A 25,808-nucleotide genomic window follows, 5' to 3' on the forward strand; every position below is an offset into this window, starting at 1 on the left:
ATAATTCAATAGATAAGGCAGTCAAAACGTGAGATAAAGTTAGTGGCAAAAACTGCCTCCTCTGTTTATTTGGTAAAACAGTCCTTGTGGTTCATGCAATATTTAACAATCCAAATGATCCTCAATTCATATAAGCTATATATCACTAAAAATATAATTCAAAGAGATTTCCAACAAGATATAATAGCACTCATAAATCCTTATATAAGACAGTCAAAACGTGAGATGAAAGCAGTGGCAAAACTGCCTCTTCTGTTTATTTGGTAAAGCAGTCCTTTTGGTTCATATAATATTTAACAATTCAAATGATCTCTAATTCATACAAGCGATATATCGTTGGAAAGAGGATTCAAAGAGCTTTTCAACAAGATATAATAGCACTCATAATTCATCAAATAAGGCAGCCAAAACATGGGACGAACTCAGTGGCAAAAATTGTAAATATTATGCAACTTTCTGCCATGAACAAAATCACATACATAGACATCTCAAATGGCAAAACAACATTCTTCGACATCAAAATCATCATTTATAACATAGATCCAAAGAACCAAAAGCCTAAAATATGCCATATATCCAGGATGATACCCTTTACCTTGTTTCAAGTCAAATCTTTGCAAGTTGGCTTCATTCTCTTTGTTTTGTTTTCTTTATCACCAAGATCACTTTAAATCAATACCAAAACACACTAACATATTCACATAACATGCATATAAACATAGATAAAAGGGAAATGAAGGAGATCTTTGGTTACCAAAGCTTCCAAGTGCTTCCTTTTCTTTTCTTTTTTTTCTTGTCTTTCAAACTCCTTCAAATTTTTCCTTTTTCTTCAAGAAAACAAAGAAAAAGCATGAAGAATGGTGGCTGCTGGAATATGGACGGAAATGATGGAAAAGTCTTCTCTTTCTCTTTATATATAAAGCCTTTATCTCTTTCTCTTTTTCTTTTTCCTTTTCTTTTCTTTTCTTTTTTTGTCTTTATATATATATATATATATATATATATATATATATATATATATATATATATATATATATATATATATATATATATAAACACACATATACATGTAAAACAAATATATGTACTTAAAATGGAAAATATCTCTAAATAGGATCAAAAGACATAAATACCTCTAGAATATACCTGAGGGTATTACACCAAAGATTTCAAATTACTCATAAAACCGATGATTCATGTTTTACACAAACCCAAAACATTATACAATTATACAACTTAAAAACCCTAATGCTCAATTCAACCTAAGAAGAAGAGATTCTACTTACTTTTGATGAGATTCTTGAAATTGATATGTGAAAATATTTGATCTAGTCTTCAGTATTACCCAATTATCACCCAATTACACCAATGCCAATGAGAAAGATAACACAAACACTAAGACCTAACTAAGCTTGGAGACCTATACAAAACTATCATCTTCTTCTCTTGAAGACTTATCAAAGTTTTTGTTATGCTAGAATTCAAAAGGGAAAATATACAAACTGAATACCCTACCTTCACACCTAAAGGTGCAAACCATCCATGGATGGAAGCTATACAAAACAACGCATCAATCAAGGCAGTGTACGTTGTCCCAATGAACAAAACTCATGAGCCCACATTTTATTTTACAGAACCAAACTCCTCTCCTTGTGTAATCATTAAAAGCCCTAATTATTAAAAACGTAAATTATTTACATTGGAAAAATATTGTGTCGAATTTTTAAATTCAAAATATATTAAATATATATTTTATATATTAAATGATTATTTTTGTTTTTTCATTTTTTTTATGAATTTTTTTAAAATATAAAAATATTTCTTATATTTTAAATTAATTATCATAATATCATAAATATATAAAATAAAAACTCAATTTTTTATCATCTAAATATTAACCTTTTTTGATAATTTTTTTTACTTATTAAATTTTGATGATATATTATATTCTATTAGGTTTAATAGTTAATTAGATATTTTATATTTAAATTATTATCCAGAGATTTATAAAAAGTGTTAAAATTATTATTGATATTATCGTTTTTTCAAAAATACATTATTGATGATATATTGTATTAAATTCGTATATACACGTTTCGTATTTTTTCTGTATTCGAATTTTATGATTTTTTTATAAACGTATTTTTATCATTTATCATATTATATTTATATAATTTTCATATTTTATTTTTTCTATTGCCGTATTTATTAATTAGGTTTAAAACTCAATTTTTTTAAAATTATCTGAACCCGAAGCAAGCCGGCATCAGTTACTGAACCGGTTTAAGCAAAGATTTTAGAGGCCTTCATTTGGTTGGCGAAGAAGATAAACTGGCAGTCTAGAAAAGGAACCCACCTTGCTTTGCTCTCTTTGGTTTTTGTCTCGCATAAAATGTCTTACGCCCTCCGACTCTCAATCCCTGCAAGAGCTTTGGAGTCTTCGAAAAATAGTAATAGAAAGAGAGCAAGAGCATGCCATCTTCAAATTCTTTCTTCTTTCTCTCAGCCCAATATTCCAGAACAAGAAGAGGCTGACTTGGGGAGGTATCACTTCCTTTTTAATCATCCTGTTTTCAGTTTCTGATGATTGAATTGTTGATAGTGATTTCATTTTTCTTAAAGCGTTGATTAATTACAGAATTCAAGACCAATCGCACATGATTTTGGTGGAGAGATATGGCAATGGGACTGCCAAAAGGTGGGTACTTTATTCAAACCTTACTTATTTGTACTTCCCCATCTTCATCAAAAATTGAAATACTCTTTGATATGTAACTTTCTACGTTGCTTTTAAATGTAGTGTTATAAGTGTATGATTTTATTTTATTTTTTAATTTACGCCGGGATTTCGGGCTAGAAGAATTTTCTAAATTTTATAGAGAGAGTTTATGGGAGTTTAAAAAATTTTAGTTTAGTGGATTCCTTCAGCGGGAGTTGGAGTTGGCTTTTTTAAAATAATTGCGGAATGCTGGATATAAAGAATCGTCAATAGGGTATGTTAATTGGCCAGATTTTAATTCATCTCCTGTAATAATCAAGGTAAGTTTAAACCTCAGTTTAGGAACCTCCCCTTTACTGGACCTCTAAGGGTGGGCAAAGTTAGAGAACTACATGAACCGGAAAAGAGTTTTTTTTTTTTAATTTATACCCTCACCCAACTAAATTCCTAACTGATGTGGGATTCCTAACAATTACTCAGGGAATTTGTGATTTATAGTTTGTAAACTTATTGAATGAACCAGGGATAGGATTTGAGACGTTTCTTGATCATTTATGAACAGGTTCATCTTAGACGATGAATGTAAAGTGCAAACCTTGCTTGTGAAACATGATTCTGTTGATAATCGATTGCAAGGCTCACATTTCTCTGACACAACTTTGTCCTTCCTTCCGAATGTTGTTAAGGATTTCATTTTACCTGCAGGCTTCCCAGGTGACTAACATCGATTTTCAATTTTTCTCTTCTGTTCTTGGCTTTGCACATTAATATTTTAAACCACTTTTTTCGTTTTTCAGATAATGATATTGTCTATAACTGCAAAATTGTGTATACTTTTTATAGGCTGGAACCAGGTCTAGGGTTCGGTTTGTAGTAATCAAGGTGCCAAATAATTTGATTATTTTATGAGAGCACAAAATAACAGTCTTGATAGTTGATATGGTTAGTTTAGCTCTATGCAGCTCTACTTTCTGACCTTCTTCCCTTCCAATGCAGAAACAGTTTCACATGATTACCTTCAGTACATGCTGCTACAGTTTCCTACCAATGTTACTGCTTGGATCTGTCAAGCATTAGTCACATCAAGTCTCCTAAAGGCATGTTGATTTAACCTCATGCCATTGACCTTGTTTCGGTATGCGCATTAGAAATCTAGATACTTTATACTGTTAATTTGGTCAATTCGTTGAGAAGTGAGAACTGTGGAAGATCTTCTTGCTCTTTTGTTTTGATGAAATTATTTTTATACAGCTCAGGATCAGGATATTATTTAGTACTGGTTATTGATTAGGTGTACATAATTGTAGGGAGGAGGTATTACTGTTACTGTTTTATGTAGGTCATGTTTTGCCTGCTTTATCTTGTTGACATAGTTGATTTATCTATCTGAGCTAGTGTAACACCCATCGCATTGCAAATTTCCCTTTTATGAGTTGTTCTGCGGGTCCTTCTAAATTTTTAGGTGCATTCCACTTAATGGTTCTGAAAAGAATTGTCGTGATGATAATTACTACTATGCTTCAGGCTGTAGGCATTGATTCTTTCTCTGGAACTACTACTGCGATTTCTGCTGCCACTATCAAGTAGCTTCCAATTTCTTTAATGTATAAAATCATGTTGGATATCTAGTTTTATATTGGATTAACCCGTAAGTTTTTAGTTTTATGATTGACTCTGTAGATGGGTCTCCAAGGATGGCATTGGAGCTGTTGGCCGCTTATTCATTGGTACGGTCATTGTGAAATGAGCTAAAAGAATGAGAAGTTGTGTTGAATCTTATTACTAATTGTTGCCATTTTTCAGGTGGGCGCTTTGGAAATCTTTTTGATGACGACCCAAAACAATGGCGTATGTATGCAGATTTCATTGGCAGTGCAGGAAGGTCTGTGTGACAAGCTTTCCTTATTCCAACCAAGAGAAGTTGCTTTAATTTGAAACAATCTGAAATGAAATTTTTATCCATCATGCAGCATATTTGATCTAACTACTCAAGTTTATCCTGCATATTTCCTGCCTTTGGCATCTCTTGGGAATCTTGCCAAGGTATTCTGCCAAGAATGGCTTTATTTGTACTGTTTATATTGATGTGTTAAAATTTACAACTATTGTCATGTGCCCTGTTATCTACATACTACATACGCTTTACTCCATCATGCACTAATAAATTATGAGGATCTTTCCCTCAAGAACATACGGTTCCACTACTGCAATATGCGTTGGGCAGAAATATACCATTCCTATATCCTCAACATTCTTATCAGGGACATGGAATAGTGTATGTGCCAACATTTTAGAATCTTCCTTTTTCTAGCTGTCTCCAGTTCTCATCTTTGGTTTTGTCCAAGACCAAATCAAGGTTTCAATTACCAATTTCTGAGATGTTTGCATATTCTATTACTTTGATCATGATTGAAAATTTAAACAGGCTGTAGCGAGAGGACTGAAAGATCCTTCATTCCGTGTGATTCAAAACCATTTTGCAATTGCAGGAAATCTGGGGGAGGTAGCAGCAAAGGTATTACTTTGTTATATGTATCTACTTCACACTTCTTGTGTTTCTTACTAATTAATCTAATTTAAATTTTTATTTAATGAACTATTTCTCATTCTCATATATTTTGGCATAAATATGTAGCAAAATTTCTTTTCAATTTTAATAAAATCTGGATGCATATTGGGCATGTTTCAGGAGGAAGTTTGGGAAGTATCTGCTCAGCTGCTTGGCCTTGCTTTGGGCATACTGATCCTGGTATGTCATATAGCCTCCCAGTCACAGAGATGGTTTTCCTGTATTTCTCATGCTCGATTTCATTTAATAGAGACTGTACTCTTGGTTTACATATGAAATTTTAAATGTAAAATCATCAATGCAGGATACACCCGAGCTTGTAAGATCATATCCAGTTTTGGCATTGACATGGTTGAGCATGCGACTTCTGCACCTTTGGTTACGTTATCAGTCACTTTCAGTTCTACAATTTAACTCTGTAAGAATGTTATATGTTAAGTTCCCTTTTCCTGAAATACGAATTGATGCTTAAGTTGGAGAACCACTCTGTCAAGACAGCTGACAGATTTTTTTTTCCCGTTTCCTACCTCAAAATATTGTTCTACAAATTGTTTTATTTTTTTATTGTTTTACAATCTGACAGATAAATCTTAAGCGCGCTCGTATACTGGTAAAATCGCATGTTTCATACTCGACTGTTCCAGGTGAAATTGATATTCTTGTTCATTTTGAAATTTGTTGTGACAGAGTGTGACAGATGTTGAATATTTCATTTCAGGTTTTGATGATTGTAACAAGGAAGAAAATATATTATTATGGGAAAAGTTCATGAAGCCACGAATTATTTTTGGTGTGCCCTTGGAGGAGATGATTAGTGGTGAGAAATCTGTTTTTAAGGTATTTTCTCAAAACTTCACTTAATCACATAATGATATATCAGTTTGTTTATATATATAGTATTGCTCTTAATTCTTGTACTCAATACCTGTAACATTCACAGAATCAAATCTTAATCTCTTGTTAACTTGAAGTAGTCACAATTGTTTGTTTCTTTTCTATGTAACAGTTGAAGACACTTTTGAGAATATATTCAAAGGAGAAATATATTTTAATTGTGAACCAACTGGCAAGAGATTTCGAGGTCTTTATATCATTCAAGGTACAAACATGCTTGAACTGGAACTTGTTGCTGCACTTAACACGGTTATTTATTCTTAAGTAAATTTAGAATTTTCCCTGCAGGTGGAGGCTACTAGCATGTCAGTTTTGCGAAGTGTGTGGCAGACATATTGGCTATATGAAAAGTTTGAAAGCTCAGATAATCTCTTTGACCAGCTTTCACAGAGCTTATCGGAGATGGAAGAAAGGTTTGACAATTTTATACATCGGTTGGAGAAAGCCGGATGGGATACTCGTCAAATAAATCTGAAAGTCCCCACAGAAATCTCCATTGATGAGTCAAGTTAATGATCGAAATAATCAGAGAATCGGATTTGTATTTATCCTGAGTGCATGCCTGCCTGCAGGTTTCCTGCTGCCAACCAAACTATACTTCCTAGTTTCGCCCCTATACAATGAAGCTAAGTCTTCTGACGAATGAAACGAAACTTCGACTGAAATTCCATCTCATTGTTTTGGATCGAGTAACACCTCTAATCGAGCTTCAGATGATGAGATTCAGTGAACATGAATGCATCAAAATTTCGGGTTGTTAAATTTGTTCTTTTTCATAGTATAGAAATCATATGCTTAAAAAGCCACCTGAAATGTAAGTTGAACTGGCGTTTCAACTTTCATTATTGAGTTTTGTGTCCAACTTACCAAAATTATGAACGATTTATGGAACAAGGCCGTTTAATGTTGAACACAACTGATGAAACGAGCGTTCTTTCTTGGCTAGTTATCAGTCTTTTATAATATATAATATGTATTTTATAATATGATATAATATAAGTGTAAAATGAAATGTACTATAAGGTGTATTTAACTACAATGAAACTATGTGTATCCACTTTGGATACATAAATGTGTACATATTTATATGTGTCATTATGTGATTGATGATTTTGAATTAAGAATAAAACAATAACCAATCATATAATGACACATATGAGTATATATACATTTGTGTACCCAAAATGGGTACATATAGTATTGCTCATTTAACTAATACGATAAAATGAATATATTTTAGGATATGATATATGTTATTGATATAAATCGATATATTTTTTAGATAAAATGAAGATGTGATAAAGTGTATGTGAAAAATTTTAAAATTTTAAGGGTATTTATAATAATTTTCAAATTGATAACGTTAATCCATATCAATATTGTAATGATATGATCATCATCGCTATCTATACTAATATCATTTTATAATATTCAATAAAAGTGTTTGATATGACTACTATATAATATAATTTTCTAAGTTAATGTCATCTTATAACATTTAATAGTATTTGTATGAATTAACAGTATAATATTATATGTATTCTATAGTACAATACGATACATATTTTATGATATAATACATATTATCGATACAAATTGATATATTCTTTAAATAAAATGATAATTTGATAGAGGTATGTATGAAAAATTTTAAATTTTTAAAGTCTATTTGATTGAGAGATTTAAAGATTATCGTATTAATCTATTTTTTATTACTTTCATTATGTTGTTTGGTTTATAAAGTAATGAAAAATTCTAGTAATTTTTCATTATCAATAATAATGTGACAGATAATATAAAACTTAATCTGATTATTACCTTCCTCTAAAATATTAAAATATTATTATAATAATTTTAATTATTATTACTTTTTTATCCTCACGTGTTAAATTATTATAACAAAATTATCTTTAATTTTTAATTAAAAAATTAAATAATATAAAAAATATCTTTTATTTCCAATAACCTTTTATATAATAAATATAATAATATATAATATTATCTCCTAATATCAAATATAATAATTATTAATATATATAAATTTTATTAAAATAATAAATTTATATCCAATCATTCTTATAAATAACCTATTTTCAAATTAATATTTTAATTTTTGATAATAAAATATTATTTAAATCAAATATCTTTTCACGAGTGTATATGATATTATTTAAATTGATAATATATTAACTAAATCTTTTTATTATTTTATATTTTAAAAATTATAATATGAATAATTGAATTTTTTATATATCATACCATACATAATTTCAACTAGCAAGAGTCAAGCAACATTTGAAAATGCAGTTAAGTAGAACTCTAACCATGGTTTTATGTTTTCTCCTCTCTGCATTTCTCGTCTTTCTCTCTTCCTCCACTCCGGCACCTGCAAAACCTAGAGATGAGATCGACTTCACAACAACAGCATCAATACTTACTCGTCCCCGAGGAAGAAGAAGTGAAATCTATTAATGAATATGAACCTCCGTTAAAGAATGATTTTGTTGCCTCCGGACCTACGGAGAGAATGTAGGCCGAGACACGTGGCAGTGATCATGGATGGAACCGACCCGCATGGGGAACCCACCTGTGGGGTCCCTTAAAACGCTTATTGAACTATGTTGCGAATGGGGAATTCGTGATCTTAATGTTTTTGCTTTCTCGACTGATAATTGGTTTCGTCCCAATGGCAGTTTTTTTTCTTAACACTTTTGACCCATTTGTTAATCTTTGTTTCTTTTTTCAATTTTAAATTAATATCTCTTTTGAAATAAAATTCATTTAATTTTATATTCTCTGCATCTTTTACAGGTGGAAGTTGAAGTTTTGATGAGCTTGAGGGGAAGTGAAGGACGAAATGGAGAGCTTTTTGAGGTAAACTTTATGAAATTAATGTCATGATTATTTATATTCAAATCCTTCGATATGAAATTAAATGCCAAGATCTGTCTGCTAGAAATATTGGGAATTTGGGTGGCATTAGGCTAGAATTTGTAATTAATTTGCTCCTTTCACAAGAAGCTTAAATTTATGCAAATGAAGATTCTGCCGGTAGATTTTACATTATAATTTGGCCATCTTCTTTGATTCATATCACTATATTAACTATGTTACTGAATCATCTGTCAGAAGTATGGTATGATTGATTTTTATTTGAAAATATGCTGCAGATTTGGCAAAGAGTCAACTGGATGTTGCAGACAATTTGGGAAAGGTTGGTGGTGTGGCGTTTTTGTTTTTTTTAGGGTTTTCGGGAATATGACTTTCCTGCCCTTCCATGTAATGGTTTACACTATCAGAATTGACGAACAAGTGGAGAAATGGACTTTTCAAACTTAAAGGGTGGGATATATCATTTGGTGGGACATAGTCATTCGGCCACGTGAGTATTGTTTTAAGATTTAAAAGTGAGTAAATGGTGTTTGTTATGGTGTTGCAATAAAGTTGGTTTAGATTATAATATGGGCCATCAGCTTTGATTCATATCATTATTTTAACCATGTTACTAAATCATCTGTCAATGTATGGTATACTTGGAATTCTTAGTGCAAACTATGTAAATCCTTAAATTTTATTGCTATTTTTTATTGGTCTTGAGTTGAAATATGGAATAGCTGTGAGCTTATTTTTTATCAAGAGGGAAAAGAAATCTCCTGGTGTGTTTCTCAGGCTTAGGCTTTCTCTTTAATGGGAGATCACTTGGTACTGTGCTCTGGGGCTGTCACTTTACTGGAGATGGGAGGCTTCTGCATGAATGTTTCAAAATTCATGATTGTTCCTTATGATTATTTTATAATTTTTGGCAGCAGCACCACCTTTCAATTATTTTGTCCTAAAAAAGGTGCTAGCGAAGGTATCTTCCATTATTGAGTTTTTGGCTGCCTTTAAGATAAGGGTTATAGGGAGAATACATGATTCTAAATGTTTTTGTTGGCTTCTGTGAAGGAGAACATTCAAATATCTTTGATTGGAGATATCTCTAAGCCCAAAAGTCCTTGGAAGAAATTAATAATCAATATGGATAAGAGTACTAAGAACAATACCCAATTCCAACTTATTGTTGCAGTTAGCTATAGTGGGCGGTTTGAACATTAATTGAACAATGATGTTATCATTGAACCTAATGATGTTAAATGAGTCATTAATTGAACAGGAACTGGAACTAGACTGTACTGAATTTCCCCATCCTGATCTACTTGTATGGACCAGTGGTGAGCCTGGAATTTGTAATTTCATGTTATGGCATTTAGCCTATATTGAATTAATCTTTGCAGAATCACTGTAGCCTGATTTTGGAGAAGCTGACTCTTTAGAGGCACTGCAATATTTCCAATGAAGGCAGAGACGCAATGGTGAATGAAACTTTGACAATATATATCTGTCAAAGTCTTTTATCATTTGATTGAAAAGAAGTCCAAGAACCTACCAACTTCAGGAAGCAACTTGGAAGGAAAACTTGCTAGGAGCTTATTGTTGAAGTGAATTTGATATCTGGAAGGGTTTAATTAGCATTTAGATTTCTGAAGGTTAATGTTGCAGTAGTCTTCAAGGAAGACACATCTGAGTTGTGGGTAGCAGTTTTAGACATTTACCTAAAGAATTTATCTACAGAACTTTATCAGCACCAAGACCATTTACAACAGAGTATAAAAAATCCAGGTAAAAGCAATGATGAATTTCTGGGAAAACAAGGAGTTATTGGAGATGCAGCTCTGTTATATACTTGGGAAAAATTTTCTTGTCATGATTTTCAAGGTCTCTTACTATACTTGTACATGGAACCAATTCACAAATCTGTTTCTACTGTTGGCATCAAATTCAACTGTGCAAGAAAGAAGATGAGGAAGGCTGAATCTCTAGTGGCAATGGGCACAATCAGGTATTAAATTGCAGTGTTGTGTTGTGTGTGGCTTTAGCTTTTATAAGTAGAAGTGAAATCCTGTAAGCAAATGGTTGCTTCTCCCACTACTAGTATTGTAGTTGGTTAGGAGGATACTTCATTTTCTGGAATCCTTAATTAGAGGTTCATATGTCATTGTCTAATCATTTTCAATTAGTATGAGTTTTACCTTCTCAACCTGACTTTCCAATTAATTATTTGTCTAAATATTTGTCACACTGTTGGAATTTCTTCGCCAAAGGTATTAAACTATGAGCAATACTATGTGTATTCAAGTTTTAAATACTTAATTAAGTATTTTGATTATGTGTTATCATATGATTAGATGTTAATTTATTTTTAATTTAAAATCATATAATCATATAATAATATATCATCTGAAATCCAATTAAGTTATGAAAATTGGATGTACATAGTTTCATTATTATACTATTGTCTTTTTTAATTGAAGAGATATAATTTTCAAATTTTTTAATGAATAATTAATTTTTATGATTTTCTATTTAAAGTAATGAACTATCATCTATCTCTTTATGACATTAACTAGAACTCATGTGATGGTTTTTTCGTTTGGATTTGCAAATAATGTTTTTTGTCTAGATTTTCAAACGATTTTTATTAATCCATGGTTGGAGAGGAAAGGGAGAGAGACTGAGAGAAAGAGATAAGACAAGAGGGAGGATGGCAAAGGCCGAAGACGGTTGATCGTCGTAGGAGAAAAAGGAAAAAAAAAAACCTTAGAGAAAAATTATCACTTTTTAAACTTTGAAGAAAATTTTAGAAAAAAAATTACGAGATTTTCAAATTGAGAGGGAAAATGTGATAAAAGTTTAGTTTTTAAATTTTTTGTTAAATAATAATTTTATCCTTAATCTTAACTAATATTTTTAACAAAAATTGTCTTTATGAATAAGTATTTAGATTTTTCAAATTTAAAAAATAAAACTTTGAGATTTTACTATACTTTATTTGAAACAAGTCTTTTTTTTTTTAATTGAAATTTGGTTTTTCTAATTATAATTAGATACTTAATTACAAGGTTCTGCTGTCTGAATTTATATAATGCCATCTGGCTCCCACTTGTGGGGTCCGATATTCCTACCAATTAAAACATGTCGCGCTCGAAGCTTCATAAACAATCTACAAGAATCGGACGGCCGACGTGAGATCAAAACCAGGCATGTGTGCCACGTGTCCTCATGATCAACAAATTTTAAATAATAATATCTATAATTTAATCTCATTGGCTGGGGCACCGAATCTCCGTACAACGAACCGGTGGGCCAATGAGCATGAAAGAAGGGCTTTCAAGTAATTGAATGCAAGAAAAGTTAGTTGCCATTGTTGTACTTGTAGGGTTCAAGTGGACGTTTTCTTTATCCAGAGAAGAGTAGATTGTATTTTCCACCCAAGGTTTGGCCTAAGAGCTGTCCACCCTTAGTTGACATAATAACCTTTTTTTTTTTTTAATTGATGACATAACTCGTAAGGGCAAAATAGTATTTTCGTCATCCATTATTTAAAAAAAAATAGCAACTTCCGTCATACCTAAACATTTTAAATATAATAATTTAACATTTAAAAATTTTAAAAACTCACAAATTAATTTCTGAAAGCTTTTCAAAACCCTATTATTTTGAAAATATTATAGGTTTGTAACATTCATTTGCACCTATAATTAATCATATTATGTTCGATTCTTTTAGGAGTGTAATTGCCATTTTTTAAACTACTAGGAGTAGGCATATTTCAAAAATTTCTAAAAGACCTCAAACTTTCTTTGAATTTTGAGTAACCTCTAAAATTTTAACAAGATGTTAATATTTTTAAAAATTATAATTTATACTTGATATACAATTAAATAACAAAAGCACTCTTATCTATAAAAAGAAAGAAAGAAGAGTTGAAGGTGAAGAGAAATAAAAATAAGGTGTATCTCATATATAATTTAGATATTTAAAATGTTATTTTTAATTTTTGTTAATATATAGTTATATGATAATTTTGAAAATAAAATAGTATGAATAAAATGATAAATTTAATTCCTAATATTTTTATTTTATTAACAAAATTTAATTTTAAGTGGAAAAATGTTATTTATGCTTAATTTTGGGTTGGAAAGTGTTATTATGCCAACTAGGAGTGTAAAAATGTTTTAAGGCCAAACTTTGGGTGAACAAATTATTTACGCTTGATTTTGGGTGGAAAAGTGTGATTATGTCAATTGGGGGTGTAAAAAGTTTTAAGGCCAAACCTTGGATGGGACAATGTTATTTACTGAACAGAGAAAGATACTACTAGACTAGTACTATACTACTATAACGTGTGCTCTAAGTGAAAACCCAAGAAGCTCTTCTTCATGTAACCACTTTTTTATTTTATTTTTATTTTTTCCGAAGTGGGAACAGAAAGTATTTCATAAGCATAAGATTCTGGCTTTGAGAGAATATGAATTGAAGAGTTGGGTTTTTTTTTTTTGTTTGTTTGAGGTGGAATTGTAATGGATTTTTATTGTTGAAATTGGTTTTTGGTTTGATGGGAATTTGTCAGGGGAAAGAGATGAGGAAGTCGTTTAAGGACTCACTCAAGGCTCTTGAAGCTGATATTCAATTTGCCAATACCCTGTAAAGATCTCTCTCTTTATTTTTGGAGTGATTTATTTTCGGCAGAATATGCTGGTATTACACAATTCTGTGTTTTTCTTCATCTGAAATTACCAGAATTCTACTGCGTTGTGAGGGAAATACTGATTTTGTTTCTAGATTAAAGTTTTTCCCGGGTGGGGTTTGATCGGATATGTGGGGTTTTTCTTTTCTTTTTTAATTTTTCCTTTTTTTTAGTTTCTTCATTATTTTGCTTTTTAAGCATCCGGGTATTCACCTGTGCTGTAGAATTATATTCACTGGCCAGTTCAATCATATTTTTAGCTGCTTTTGATTGATTTGTTTATTTTCCTCTTTTTTAGACTGTTTGCTTTTTCTTTTCATGCGCATTCACATCTACAGAACTGGCTCTGTTGGTTGTAGTGTGGAGTGGTAGAAGCTTGTTTTTGTTTCAGGGAATTGATCAGATCAACATATTCTATTTGGCTTAAATGTTACTTTGTGATTTCCATATTTTTTTTTTGACCCTGTAGCTGTACAAGTACTTTTTGAAGCTCGAATTTTATGATTTTGTTGACTATTCCTCGAAGCATCTATTTGAGAAAATGCATATTTTTTTTCAATATTTTTCAATCAGGTTGATGGTAATTGCTAAAAAGGATGTAGAGAAACCTTCCAACAACAAGATTACTGCAGTTTGTCTTGTGGTTATGTCTGTTAGTCTGTTAGTTCCTATTTTGGAAGTTAAAATTGATTTAAGGCTAGATAGACAGAAGAATGCTTGTCTACTTATGCTCATGTAGCTCCAGCTGCAGTTTGATTTTATGAGCCCGCCCTGTTCTGAGTGCCAATCAGTTGGCATTCATATTTGGCACATTTGGTATGTTGTAAGCTGCCCAACTTCCCTGATCCCAGGCAATAATATCAGGAATTGCTTTCCCCTTGCACCTGTTCAATATTTTTGAACGCCAGATACCATTTCAGTGCATTAATTTTCACTTTGTTCCAATTATTTGTTCATATCCCGAACGATAAGGGTGAGAGTTGCATTGACAAGATTCATCATAGATAAAATAGAGATTAATTTGGGTGATGAAAAGCTGAGAGTAACTAAATCTCTGATGAACCTGATTAACTAGTACAAAATTTGTCGTGATACAGGGCTTCTGACTACCCAAGAGAATATGATGGAGCCTGCCTTCAAATGAGATTATCCTACAGTTCGGCAGCTCATGCTTTTCTTTTTCTTGTCCAGTGGACTGATTGTCGCCTGGCTGGGGCACTTGGTTTGCTTAGAATACTTATATATAAGGTGATATCAGTATCTTCAATGTGAATGTAACATTCTAAAGTTCCCTGTCAGACCTCTAGGATATGTAATTGTTGAAGTTAACATTAATCCTTTTTCTCAAGGGAGTGATGAATAATGGTCTTATGCAGGCATATGTGGATGGGAAGACTACCATTTCTATTCATGAAAGGAAAGCTAGTATTAGAGAATTCTATGGTGAGTAAACTTCGGGGGATGTCAAATAACTATTTCAGCCAAATTCTTGCTTATGATTTTATCCGGACTCTCATTCTGGGGCAAAATTTCTTATTGTTTAGCAATCTGTTTGAATTTTATGGACAGGGGTGATATTTCCCTCTTTATTACAACTTCAAAGAGGAATTACTGATGTCGAAGACCAGAAACAGAAAGAGATTTGTGCAGCCAAGTACAGAAAGAAAGATGAGATGTATAAGGGAAAGTTCTCTGAAATTGATATAGAGAGAGAAGAAGAATGTGGTATTTGCATGGAGATACAAACTAAAATCGTTTTGCCCGCTTGCAATCATTCAATGTGTATGAAGTGTTACCGCAATTGGTAAGTCGTTTGATATCTATGCTTGCTTGCCGCTTTCCCTTGCGCGATACTGAAATTCACTATATTTTTCACTGGTTGTCTAGGCGGGCTCGGTCTCATTCATGCCCTTTCTGCCGCGACAGTCTCAGGAGAGTGGATTCAGGTGACCTGTGGATCTACACAAGCAAGAATGAGATTGTTGATTTGGCCTCCATCTCTAGGCAGAATTTGAAGCGACTTTTTATGTACATCGATAAGTTGCCGCTCATTACTCCGGATCCAATTCTTGTTTCTTATGATCCTTGCTACCGGTAAGGGCTTATTCTTCAAAGGAAAAATTGTATATAACATCTGGTTGGTTGTACGCAATTCATGATTCCATTTCCTTTTATCAGGTGATTTAGAAAGTGCCAACATTTGTTGATTGCTGTTGGCTTGCTTCAATTTGATGCCTCTGGATCATGCTTATTCATTGGATTTTTTATATAATAGTCAAATTTTAACGTGGGAGCATTTCTTGTCTCACCTAGATCTTCTCTTTTGGTATGCTTCAATTCTTTTCTGGTGCCATGTAATGGACATATGGGTGGACTGAGCCAGCTCTGGGTCGAAGTTTGGTTCAAACAAACCCAAATTCGAGTTAAGATAACCCTAACTTAAATTTGAATCAAACCATCTCGAATTGATCGAGCAATCAAAAAGTTGTCAATTGATCCATCTTTTTTTAGCAATTTTTTATCTTCTTTTGGTGTTTTTAATTTTTCTTCATATCCAACAACCTTATTCTTTCTATCTAACGATTATTCAACAATTCATTGCCAACTCAAACTGAACTTTTTAGATTCGAATTGAGTTCAAGTAGGTCCCTTTTCAAGCTTTGTTTGACTCAATGTACCCCTCCACCTAGGGTTGGATTCGAGCTGAGCCGAATTGAGTTCGAGCTCGGTTCGGTTCATATATAGCTAGCTCGAGTTCGGGCTCGAGCTCGGTTAAGGTCGGCTCGTTTTAAGCTCAAATTCAGTTTGGTTTGGCTCGTTTTTCATTATCAAAACGATATCGTTTTAATATATATTGGTCAAAACGACGTCGTTTTGTATCAAAAATTTTAATTTGAAAATCTGACGAGTAGCTCAAGCTCGGCTAAGGCCAGCTTGTTTCGGGCTCGACCTAGAGCTCGGTTCGAATCCAGCCCTACCTCCACCCCTAAATGGAGCTACTAGATCTCTTATTTAGGACATCTAATCCCACAACTAAATGGTATTGAACTCTATATAAGTAGATACGTAAATCAGGTCGAGCCTCCCTTTTCAAGCTTTGTTTGACTCAATGCACACCTTCACCCCTAAGTGGAGGTACTAGATCTCCTATTTACGACAGTTGAACCCACAACTAAATGTTATTAAATTTTATATAAGTAGACACGTTAATTGAGTCAGGCCAAATGGAGACCCAATCAGATATTATAGCATGTTGGGTTCAATTCATAGACTTTTCAAAGTGGGCTATAGCGGACCCATTACTATTGAATATATTAAAAAATAAAAAAAAATTATATGATAGTTGCTTCTGCTTATGGCTGAAGCTAGACCCAATTCTTTTTTTAAATTATTTTTTTCTATATAAACAATCTAAATCTTTTTAATTTTTCAATTTTATTTATAAATTTCTCAATCTCAATTTTTTTATTATATTCTTAATCTCATTTTCTTTCGTCAACTCACTTTTAGAAAATGTTTGAATTCGTAAATAATAATTCTTTGTATTTATAATTTTATTTTTATATTATTTTTATCATTACAAAATATTATAAATAGATCTAAGGTCAAATGAATTTAATCTATTTAAATATTATTTATGTAAATAATTGCTATAATATATATTTTTTATTTATATTTATAATTATATAGTATATAAATTAATTTTTTTTGTACTATATTATAATATTTTTATCATGTAATTATGGTATTTCTCTATCACAAACAAGAAAATATAAATAAAATATTTGAAGTACTGTCCTCAATTTTAATAATTAAAAAACAATTTTTATTGAAAATTTTGAATTAATTTTTTACTTTGTTTAAATAGGATGTCTGATTAACACTCAAGCCTCTATATATATAAAGTCAAGTTTTGAGCCTTAAAATTTTCATAAGCCAGCCCGCCCCGAAAAACCATTATTGTGCAAACGTAAGGCTCAATCCTGATTTGATCTGACCCATGGGCCCCATAGACTGAACCAAAGCCGGGCTGACCCAGCCCATAGACACCTCTAAATGTAAGTGATGATTTGAGATCGATTTTCCAATTTCTCCATGAGATACATAGTATAAAATGCAACGACACCTCGAAGGTGGACACTCTGCAAATGTTGAATCGAATATAAAAACGGGCAGGCAATCAAGAACTGATATGTATAAAAGCGGGTAACTTATGCTGAATTTTCATAAAAGTTACAAAAACCATATTGCAGCACCATAAAGCTAACGTTTTCCTCTATCTAAATAAAGCCAACAGGTCTAGCCTAAGAGAATGTTAACACGACAAAAAATTAACCATGATGTCCAAGTCATTATCATCCCATTTCAATCATCATCTTCCTCTTCCTCTTCCTCTTCCTCTTCTTCTTCCCCCTCTTCCTCTTCTTGCTCTTCCTGCATGAAAAACACAATGACAGCAATTTATAGAATGACAACTTCTACATTTTGATCTTACAATCATGAACATATAATTCGCCTAAAGATATTAGCCAAATCCAATGATTGAATCAATTTCCCAGAAGAAAGCAGCCACGCCTATCTTTCGAATTGATACTACCCATTCAACAACCTCAAGGACATAAAACAACATCTAAACCCAAAACTATGACAATGAAACAGTAAAATACAACTATTGTTAAATCAATCCATTGACCAGAACTTCAAAAAATGTGCTACCTCTCCATTGGCCTCATCCTCCTCTTCATCGTTCACTTCAGACTTTGACTTTTCAGATGCCTCATCACTATCATCAGTTATGTTTTCCTGTTAACATTAAAAACAAAGAAAAGTCAATCACATAATGACCGCCCAAAAGCAGCACAAAGTGGAAAAGGATCACTGCAAGTCATTCACCTGCTTCTTATTGTAAGCATTCATAAGCTTTCCATACTCTACCTTCCCTTTTGCTGCTTTGGCTTCATATGGAGCTTTTTCCTTCCAATTAGGTGAATATATACATCAGTTAAATGCAGTTCAAATACCTTTTCTTCACAGAGGCAAGTTAATTTCAAAGATCGAAATAAACTCTTCAATGTTTAAGAATCAAATTCAACCAAGCAATCCTTGTATTCATGTCATATGACAATGCTCAATGATAAATACTTACATCAGGAGACATTGATTTCCACTTCTCTCCTGCAGCTTTCCCAACCTTCAACCACATTATTCAAGCACATGAATCAACTCTTTAATCCATAAAGATTGCCTCACCACAAACTAAAATTTAATCTCATTTCGTTTTTATCAAATATAACTGAATGCTTACAGCTGACACAGCAGTTACATGAGGGTTGTCCTTCTTGAAAGTTTTCCTGAACTCCTCACTGTATCATCAGAATGGCATCAATTAAAAAATTTTTAAAATTACCACACATGCTATTTCTGCCTCTCAAAGCAGCAGCAAAATGAGAGACATACAGGAACAGAAAGAAAGCACTAGTGGGCCTCTTTGGTTTGTTTGGGTCCTTCTTCGCATTCTTTGCCTTCTTAGCTTTCCTTGTACTACTTTTATCAACCTTTGCAGCTGCCTTCCTCTTTCCAACCTTTCTGAAAACAATGGAAATATATTAGATCCATCACAATGGCATTTATGTAATTTCTATATCCACCATCAAGCATATGAAACCAGAAATCATCAGATATTTATGTACTCAGCACGAGACTACAACCAGAATGTGGGTTTTTGGTTGGCCATCTTAAAAGACCAAAAATCTTATGTAACCGTAAGAAACTAGGACAAAAAGTACATAAGAAGAACTTATTTCTCCTCCCTTGGAAAACCTAAGAATCCTCTAGGTTCTAACTAGACTTGCGAATTTGAGTTCAAACTTGGCCTCGGGCAGACCTATAATATTTGTACAACACAAAAGAAAAATGTAAATTAAAGTAAAGTCAACTAACCGGTCATCAACAGGCTTCAAAGCTTCCTTTGAGGTCGCACCCTTACCCTTGCCCTTGCCCCCCTTCATTGTTCTGTACAACCAAAAGCTTAAATCAAAATGAGTCACACAATACAGTCCATTGCTCACTTTGCCATATATCCACCCAACACCTTTAAGAGAAAAGATTAGCTAAAGCAGTTAAAGCTGTAAGTCCAACAATATTTTTTCACCAAAACGGCTGGCTGTGAGGACAGTCTAACTACACAAAAATTCACTTCACACACTATTATTCAAAAAAAAATTTTAAAAAATCAACTTTAACTATCCAAAATCAACAGCATAAACCTCCAAAATCATGCATAATAAAAAATTTCTAGCAATCTTTATCTAAAATTGATCAAAAACTAGTGATTATTATAATCAACTAATAAATAATAAAGTAACACAAAAATTCAGCATAATCCAAAATGAACTATAATATAACTATTAATTAACTGTATTAAATTGTATGTAAAAGTGAGAGTACGTGGTTTGTACTGCAGGCACAACTTGCTGTGGATATATGACCAACGAGTACACATATCAAGTATTTTTCAGTCAGGGTTTGTAAGTAAAAGTTGTATTGAAGTCTAAGCAAACGTGAGTGTGTACTGCAAAACAGAGCGAGCTAAGACTAAGAGCTCGGACAAAGAGGAAAAAATAAGTGAAAAATTTCTCCATCAACTGCCCATGGTTTTTCCCATATTGGGTTTTTCAAGTAAATATTTTGTTCTTGTGTTAAATGTTTGTGCATTTTGCTGTTTGTTTTCTCTGTGTTTCAGAAGAATAATCAACAACAAATAATAAACAAACACCAAAATTCCACAATGAACTATAATCCAATTAGAAAAATATCAGTAAACAAAGATAGTTCGGATGATAAAATCCAAACTTAATTACAATTCCACTAAAAAAAAAAACAGAGCATCGCAATTTCTATGCAGCAAAATTAAAAAAAAATGATAATAACAATTAAAAAAATAGAAAACAGAACGAAGAAACGATAGAAGTAGATCTAGAAAATAAATTGACCTCAGAACAAAGCAACCGAGCTGTGATCGTCTGGATAGAAACAGAGAACCAAAGCGAGTGAAAAATCAAGGTCAGAGGAAAAATAAAGAGCCAGAAAAATCACCGGATCAGCCAGTAAAAATAAGGTGTTTGCCGCCACAGGAGTCAATGCGGTTACCGGCTACCACAGGTCGCTGCATTGAATATGTAATAATAATAATAATAATAATTAATTACAATTTAATTGCATTTAATTAGGGTAAACAAAAAATTTAATGAGCCAACAGGGACTTGCTGATTGACCGAACCAACGGTGGCGATGATTTTACTGCTGAGTGAAAGAATTTTCTCACCGTAGATTTGGCAAGAAAAAAAAACCAGTTTTTGAAAGCTAAATCACATTTTGTTACCTGCAACTGAACTCTTTTTAAGGAAAAACAACTTTGACACAAATATCAAGACAATATTTTTTATATTACCCAAAATATCCCTCCTTGTCATTCACCACGTCATTTCTCTTTCCGTCCTCTCCTTTTCTTTTTTCTTGTTTTTTATTTATTCCTCCGCAATCACCTCACAAAATAAGTTAAATTTTTATAAATATAATAAAAATTCAAAATTTTTAATATTTTACTAATTTTATTAATCCTTATTTTTTTAATGGTACCTTCTTCCTCTTTTGTTTTAATAGACATACTTAGACATTTATTATTATTTTCTTCGTAAGACTATCAATTAAATCAGATAAGTTCCAGATCCAATCATTCGATCTAACAATTTTAGTTTCTAATAAAATAGAATTTGAGTTTTTGACAGGTTTGAATAAAAAAATTGTGGGTTGATAGGGTCAAAAATTTATTATAAACAGAAATGTATTTGTTAGAGTTTCAAACCCTATGAAGAATTTTAAAAGTGTTTTTATATGTTTTTAAACGTATAAAATGGGTTTGAAATAGGCCCAAAACAAACTCAAAGCAGTAAAAATTCTACTGAATTGGGCTTGAATAAAAAATCTTAGGCCCAAAACCAAGTTCAAAACACTTTTAAGGCCTACGCTGGACCAAACCAGCCTGATGACAATCCGATCTTCATTTTCATTTGTATACATAACACTGTTATTAGTATTTTACAAATTATGATACACATTATATCATATGATATAGATAAAAACGATATATATTCTAAAGGATATCAAAATTTGATAAAATACGGTGAATATATTATATAATACAATATATATTATTGATACAAATCAATATATTTTTTAAAGGAATGATGAAGTGTTAATAATGTATTTAAAAAAATTTAAAATTTAATAGTGTTGGAAATTTTATTTAAGATAATAATATAATAATTAAAATTTTTATTATTTTATTTTTTAAGATATATCTTATATCACAATACAATATTTAATATTTAATAAAATCGTCATTTAATCAGTAATATATTAAAAATAATAAAACTTTATCTTATTTTTTCTTTGGTTTAGAAAACTAATACTTTCACCTCATGATCAAAATTTGAAACGTTATATTTTCTCTTTACTTGGTTTTCATTTGTCCAACAAAATTCCTTAGGCATTCTCTCTCTTCAACGACGAAATCTCCCTTCTTTGGACAAAGACGACCTCTTTTTTTGCTAGCGTCTTCGTCTTCTATATGTGAGAATTTGGGTTTTTAATATTTAATAAATAGTAATTTAAGGATTCAACAAACCTTCGGTCGGAATAAGTGCCTCAACTATTGTGGCTCAGTCATTACTAATAAAATTTCTTAGCATGGGAATGTTAAATGAATCAAATTTTAAGTATCTAATTGATTTTTCATATGATATATCATTATGTGATTATATAATTTATACACGACAAATGAATGAAAAAGTATCTTACCAAACCTCGACGGAAGAGGCAACTTACCCTTTACACAATGCAACAATAAGATAGATATTTGTGCCATGTTTTAAAAGAAGATTTGTCAATTCGTTTTTAGCGATGAACTGTTGAAACTCGACCGAGTCTTCTATCTACCCTTAGGGTGGCCCATTGGGCTTGAGTATCTGTTAGGCCCATTTCGGTCTGGCTTTTGGGCCTTCAGTTCAGATTTTTTTTGTAACTTGAAAAAATCTTCCGTTACAAAGATTTTCTTCCCCTGGCAACAACAGCCACAACCTTGCAGCCGGACAAATCCTCTTCAAAACTACAAACAGATAAGGAAAGATAAGGCAGATTCTTTACAAGCCGTCAGATGGATACGCACTTCAATCCAACGGCCACCAACTCACCAACAAGGATAAAGTATCAAAACTTTATAACTCAAACAATCATCCCAGCCTACCCTTATAAGCCTCAAATCTTGTTGTCTGAACTCTAGGTGTACGTTTGCGACGAGCCATGGCCACCACCACAGCAGCAGCAGCAGCTACATATTTTATTGGAACCCGCCTCCCTGACGTGTCCTCTAATTCGGGCCGGGTCCTAGCCCGGTTTGGGTTTGGCACCAAGAAGGCCAGCCCGAAGAAGATTCCGAAACGCAATTCTGATCGTCCACTGTGGTACCCTGGAGCCAAGGCCCCGGCATGGCTAGACGGGAGCTTGGTTGGTGACTATGGGTTTGACCCCTTCGGGCTCGGGAAGCCAGCGGAGTACTTGCAGTTTGATTTGGATTCATTGGACCAGAACTTGGCGAAGAATATGGCTGGTGATATTATTGGGACCCGGTTTGAGACCTCTGATGTGAGTTCAACTCCGTTTCAGCCGTACAGTGAAGTGTTTGGGCTTCAGAGGTTCCGTGAGTGCGAGCTCATTCATGGCCGATGGGCTATGCTGGCCACTCTTGGTGCCCTCGCCGTCGAGTGGCTCACAGGGGTCACCTGGCAAGACGCCGGCAAGGTAAGTAACTTGTTTAAAAGATTTTCTATGGGCTAATTGACAGAGACTTCCAGGGTAAGTAATTGGGTTTTTCAAACTGATGATTTTTTCAGGTGGAATTAGTTGAAGGGTCATCTTATCTTGGCCAACCATTGCCATTCTCCATGACAACATTGATATGGATCGAGGTTTTGGTAATTGGGTACATTGAGTTTCAGAGGAACGCGGAGCTTGATCCTGAGAAGAGGCTTTACCCTGGAGGAAAGTTTTTTGACCCTCTGGGATTGGCCGCAGATCCTGAAAAGAAAGCCACACTTCAATTGGCAGAGATTAAGCATGCCCGCCTTGCCATGGTTGCTTTCCTTGGCTTTGCTGTTCAAGCTGCTGTTACTGGAAAAGGCCCTCTCAACAACTGGGCTACTCACTTGAGTGACCCTCTTCACACAACCATTATTGATAACCTTACTTCTTAAAAGCTTTATGTAGTCTTTGCCTGAGAAGTATATGTTAATCGGATCGATGAATTTCGATTTCAGCCTTCTGGTGTGTAAAAATTTGTAACATTTGACAGTAAGAGGGGAATGTTATTGCTGCATATTGTGATCATTTAAGTCCAAAAGAAAAAGCACCCATAAAAAAAAAAACTAGAAAAAGCACCACTCTCTCTGTATACGACTTTAAAAACAATCAGAAAATTTGCTGGTTTCTATGGCCAAACTGAGCTACTAAGTGTCAACGTGAATCTCAGCCAAACAAATAACAGAGATGAGCTCTAATTTGTACATTACTGATAAGAAAGATCGGGAAAGAATAACCACCCATGAAAACAATCGGCAAACGCCATTCAGAAAATCCTAAACTACCCAGTTACCCTTTTTGTTTAGGAGAAGAGGAGTGAATTGCTTCAGCACTGTAAAGCCTTCTCAGCTCCAAGATTAATTCACTTATCTTGAGAGAAAGCTGCATCTGTTCCTCCCACGAGTTGATCAATTTGTCCTCAAACTCCTTCAACTTGGAGCTTTCGATCGCATTAGGAACGGATTCTTTCACAAACCCTATAAGCTTCAATGTCTCTCTCAAGAATGGATACGCTGTTAAATCAAGAAATGGCTGTTCGACTTGTGCTCCAGGGACAGTCCTTTTAACCTTCTTCTTTTTGCCTCGGCTACCATCATCATCTCCAAAGAACATCAACCGCCTTTTAGCTCTCTTTGCCATCGCGTCGTTATTTCTTGGAAATGGATTGTGTTCTTGATGATCTGGAGGAGTATCAATCTGATTTTCTTCTTGTTCTTGTGCATTTTCCTTCTTTTCCTCGGGGGAAATGCCAAGATCAAACGCCTTGAAGATTTCACTCTTTGCTTGTTCCAGAATCTCGGTTATTAGGGAACGAGTCTCTTGTCTTTGTTGCGCAGAGAGGCAAGAAGGTGTGGAAGGTGGCGGTTTGTTGTTAACGGAGGAGTTTCTTGCCGGGGAAGAAGCAACCGGCTCCATCAGGAGTGTTGACGGCGTTTCTGTTTCTGTTGAATCTTGTTCTTGCATTGTTGGAGTTGACAGCCCCCTGCTTCCAGACATTTTCTTTCTTTCAAGAGGAAAATTCGGATGAAAGGAAATGGTTTAACGTCTAAGAGGCCGCTTAGAAGCCACCTTCCGTAGGTGATGAATTATGTGTTATCAGCACCGTCCATTTTACGACGGTGGGACTAAAAACTTGTGGGCCCCCTGGATCGGATGGTCATACGTATGCCAGTTGGTAGATTTTTCAACCAAAGGTCGTCGATTCATTCATTTTCCCTTTTAAGTTGCCAAATACCTATTTCCGACCCAAGGTTTGATAAAATTATTTCCCCCCCTATAAATCGGAAAGAAGTTTTTTTTCACCCGTTTGTTAAATATTTTAAAATATTCTATTTGAATTTTACTATAAAATTGTTTAAAAGACCCAAAAAAAAAACTTCAAATTAAAAAATTTTATCCCAAACATTTTATTAAATAATTTTTTAACATAATTTAGATTAATTTTAATTAAAATTATTAAAAAAATTATAAATATAAATATAAAGAAAGATGTCAAAACCGTATAATCATAATATTTTAAAAAATATTTTGAAATTTATAAATATTAGTAAGTGTTTTAAAAAATAACAGATTACAGGTATTAATATTATATTGCAAATAATTAAAACTAAAATGTAAAAATGATATTTATCATATATAAAACT

At 32.9% G+C, this 25,808-nt stretch overlaps 4 protein-coding genes and 1 long non-coding RNA gene across 13 annotated transcripts; 4 read left to right on the plus strand and 1 right to left on the minus strand.

Moving 5' to 3' along the window:
- Window positions 1-2,326: 2,326 nt before the first annotated feature.
- On the plus strand, window positions 2,327-7,098 carry LOC123206257 (protein root UVB sensitive 5-like). Of its 3 annotated transcripts, none has more exons than XM_044623417.1 (15): window positions 2,327-2,544; window positions 2,639-2,698; window positions 3,282-3,433; window positions 3,716-3,816; window positions 4,244-4,302; window positions 4,400-4,446; window positions 4,523-4,601; window positions 4,690-4,762; window positions 5,145-5,234; window positions 5,409-5,468; window positions 5,593-5,706; window positions 5,872-5,932; window positions 6,007-6,125; window positions 6,295-6,387; window positions 6,471-7,098. In XM_044623417.1, exons 1-15 carry the CDS (start codon window positions 2,393-2,395, stop codon window positions 6,693-6,695), a joined length of 1,485 nt encoding a protein of 494 aa, XP_044479352.1. In that variant the 5' UTR covers window positions 2,327-2,392; the 3' UTR covers window positions 6,696-7,098. The 3 variants fall into 3 exon arrangements, with proteins under 3 accessions (XP_044479352.1, XP_044479353.1, XP_044479354.1); XM_044623418.1 differs by having other exon boundaries at window positions 3,722-3,816; XM_044623419.1 differs by having other exon boundaries at window positions 6,007-6,105; window positions 6,471-6,627.
- Window positions 7,099-8,461: 1,363 nt separating this feature from the next.
- On the plus strand, window positions 8,462-11,259 carry LOC123206281. Of its 2 annotated transcripts, XR_006499981.1 has the most exons (3): window positions 8,462-8,488; window positions 8,994-9,056; window positions 9,353-11,259. It is a non-coding gene; the product is annotated as an uncharacterized LOC123206281 (long non-coding RNA). The 2 variants fall into 2 exon arrangements; XR_006499980.1 differs by lacking the exon at window positions 8,462-8,488 and having other exon boundaries at window positions 8,912-9,056.
- A 2,137-nt stretch (window positions 11,260-13,396) lies between these two features.
- Window positions 13,397-16,061, plus strand: LOC123206256 (E3 ubiquitin-protein ligase AIRP2-like). Of its 6 annotated transcripts, none has more exons than XM_044623412.1 (6): window positions 13,397-13,443; window positions 13,633-13,706; window positions 14,847-14,997; window positions 15,099-15,192; window positions 15,319-15,553; window positions 15,637-16,061. In XM_044623412.1, exons 2-6 carry the CDS (start codon window positions 13,642-13,644, stop codon window positions 15,845-15,847), a joined length of 756 nt encoding a protein of 251 aa, XP_044479347.1. In that variant the 5' UTR covers window positions 13,397-13,443; window positions 13,633-13,641; the 3' UTR covers window positions 15,848-16,061. The 6 variants fall into 6 exon arrangements, with proteins under 6 accessions (XP_044479347.1, XP_044479346.1, XP_044479345.1 ...); XM_044623411.1 differs by lacking the exon at window positions 13,397-13,443 and adding an exon at window positions 13,444-13,542; XM_044623410.1 differs by lacking the exon at window positions 13,397-13,443 and having other exon boundaries at window positions 13,450-13,706; window positions 15,637-15,843; window positions 15,928-16,061.
- A 1,859-nt stretch (window positions 16,062-17,920) lies between these two features.
- LOC123206260 (high mobility group B protein 1-like) lies at window positions 17,921-20,893 on the minus strand. Its single transcript, XM_044623422.1, has 8 exons — window positions 20,742-20,893; window positions 19,690-19,761; window positions 19,207-19,335; window positions 19,055-19,112; window positions 18,896-18,940; window positions 18,643-18,723; window positions 18,466-18,552; window positions 17,921-18,183 (listed from the first exon to the last, which is right to left on the minus strand). Exons 2-8 carry the CDS (start codon window positions 19,755-19,757, stop codon window positions 18,115-18,117), a joined length of 537 nt encoding a protein of 178 aa, XP_044479357.1. The 5' UTR covers window positions 19,758-19,761; window positions 20,742-20,893; the 3' UTR covers window positions 17,921-18,114.
- A 2,162-nt stretch (window positions 20,894-23,055) lies between these two features.
- On the plus strand, window positions 23,056-24,192 carry LOC123206284 (chlorophyll a-b binding protein CP29.2, chloroplastic-like). Its single transcript, XM_044623443.1, has 2 exons — window positions 23,056-23,607; window positions 23,700-24,192. The coding sequence occupies exons 1-2, from the start codon at window positions 23,110-23,112 to the stop codon at window positions 24,057-24,059; spliced, it is 858 nt and encodes a 285-aa protein (XP_044479378.1). The 5' UTR covers window positions 23,056-23,109; the 3' UTR covers window positions 24,060-24,192.
- The last annotated feature ends 1,616 nt before the right edge of the window (window positions 24,193-25,808 follow it).

The sequence above is a fragment of the Mangifera indica genome, unplaced genomic scaffold (assembly GCF_011075055.1).
Source record: "Mangifera indica cultivar Alphonso unplaced genomic scaffold, CATAS_Mindica_2.1 Un_0030, whole genome shotgun sequence".
In the NCBI taxonomy this organism is placed as follows: Eukaryota; Viridiplantae; Streptophyta; class Magnoliopsida; order Sapindales; family Anacardiaceae; genus Mangifera; species Mangifera indica.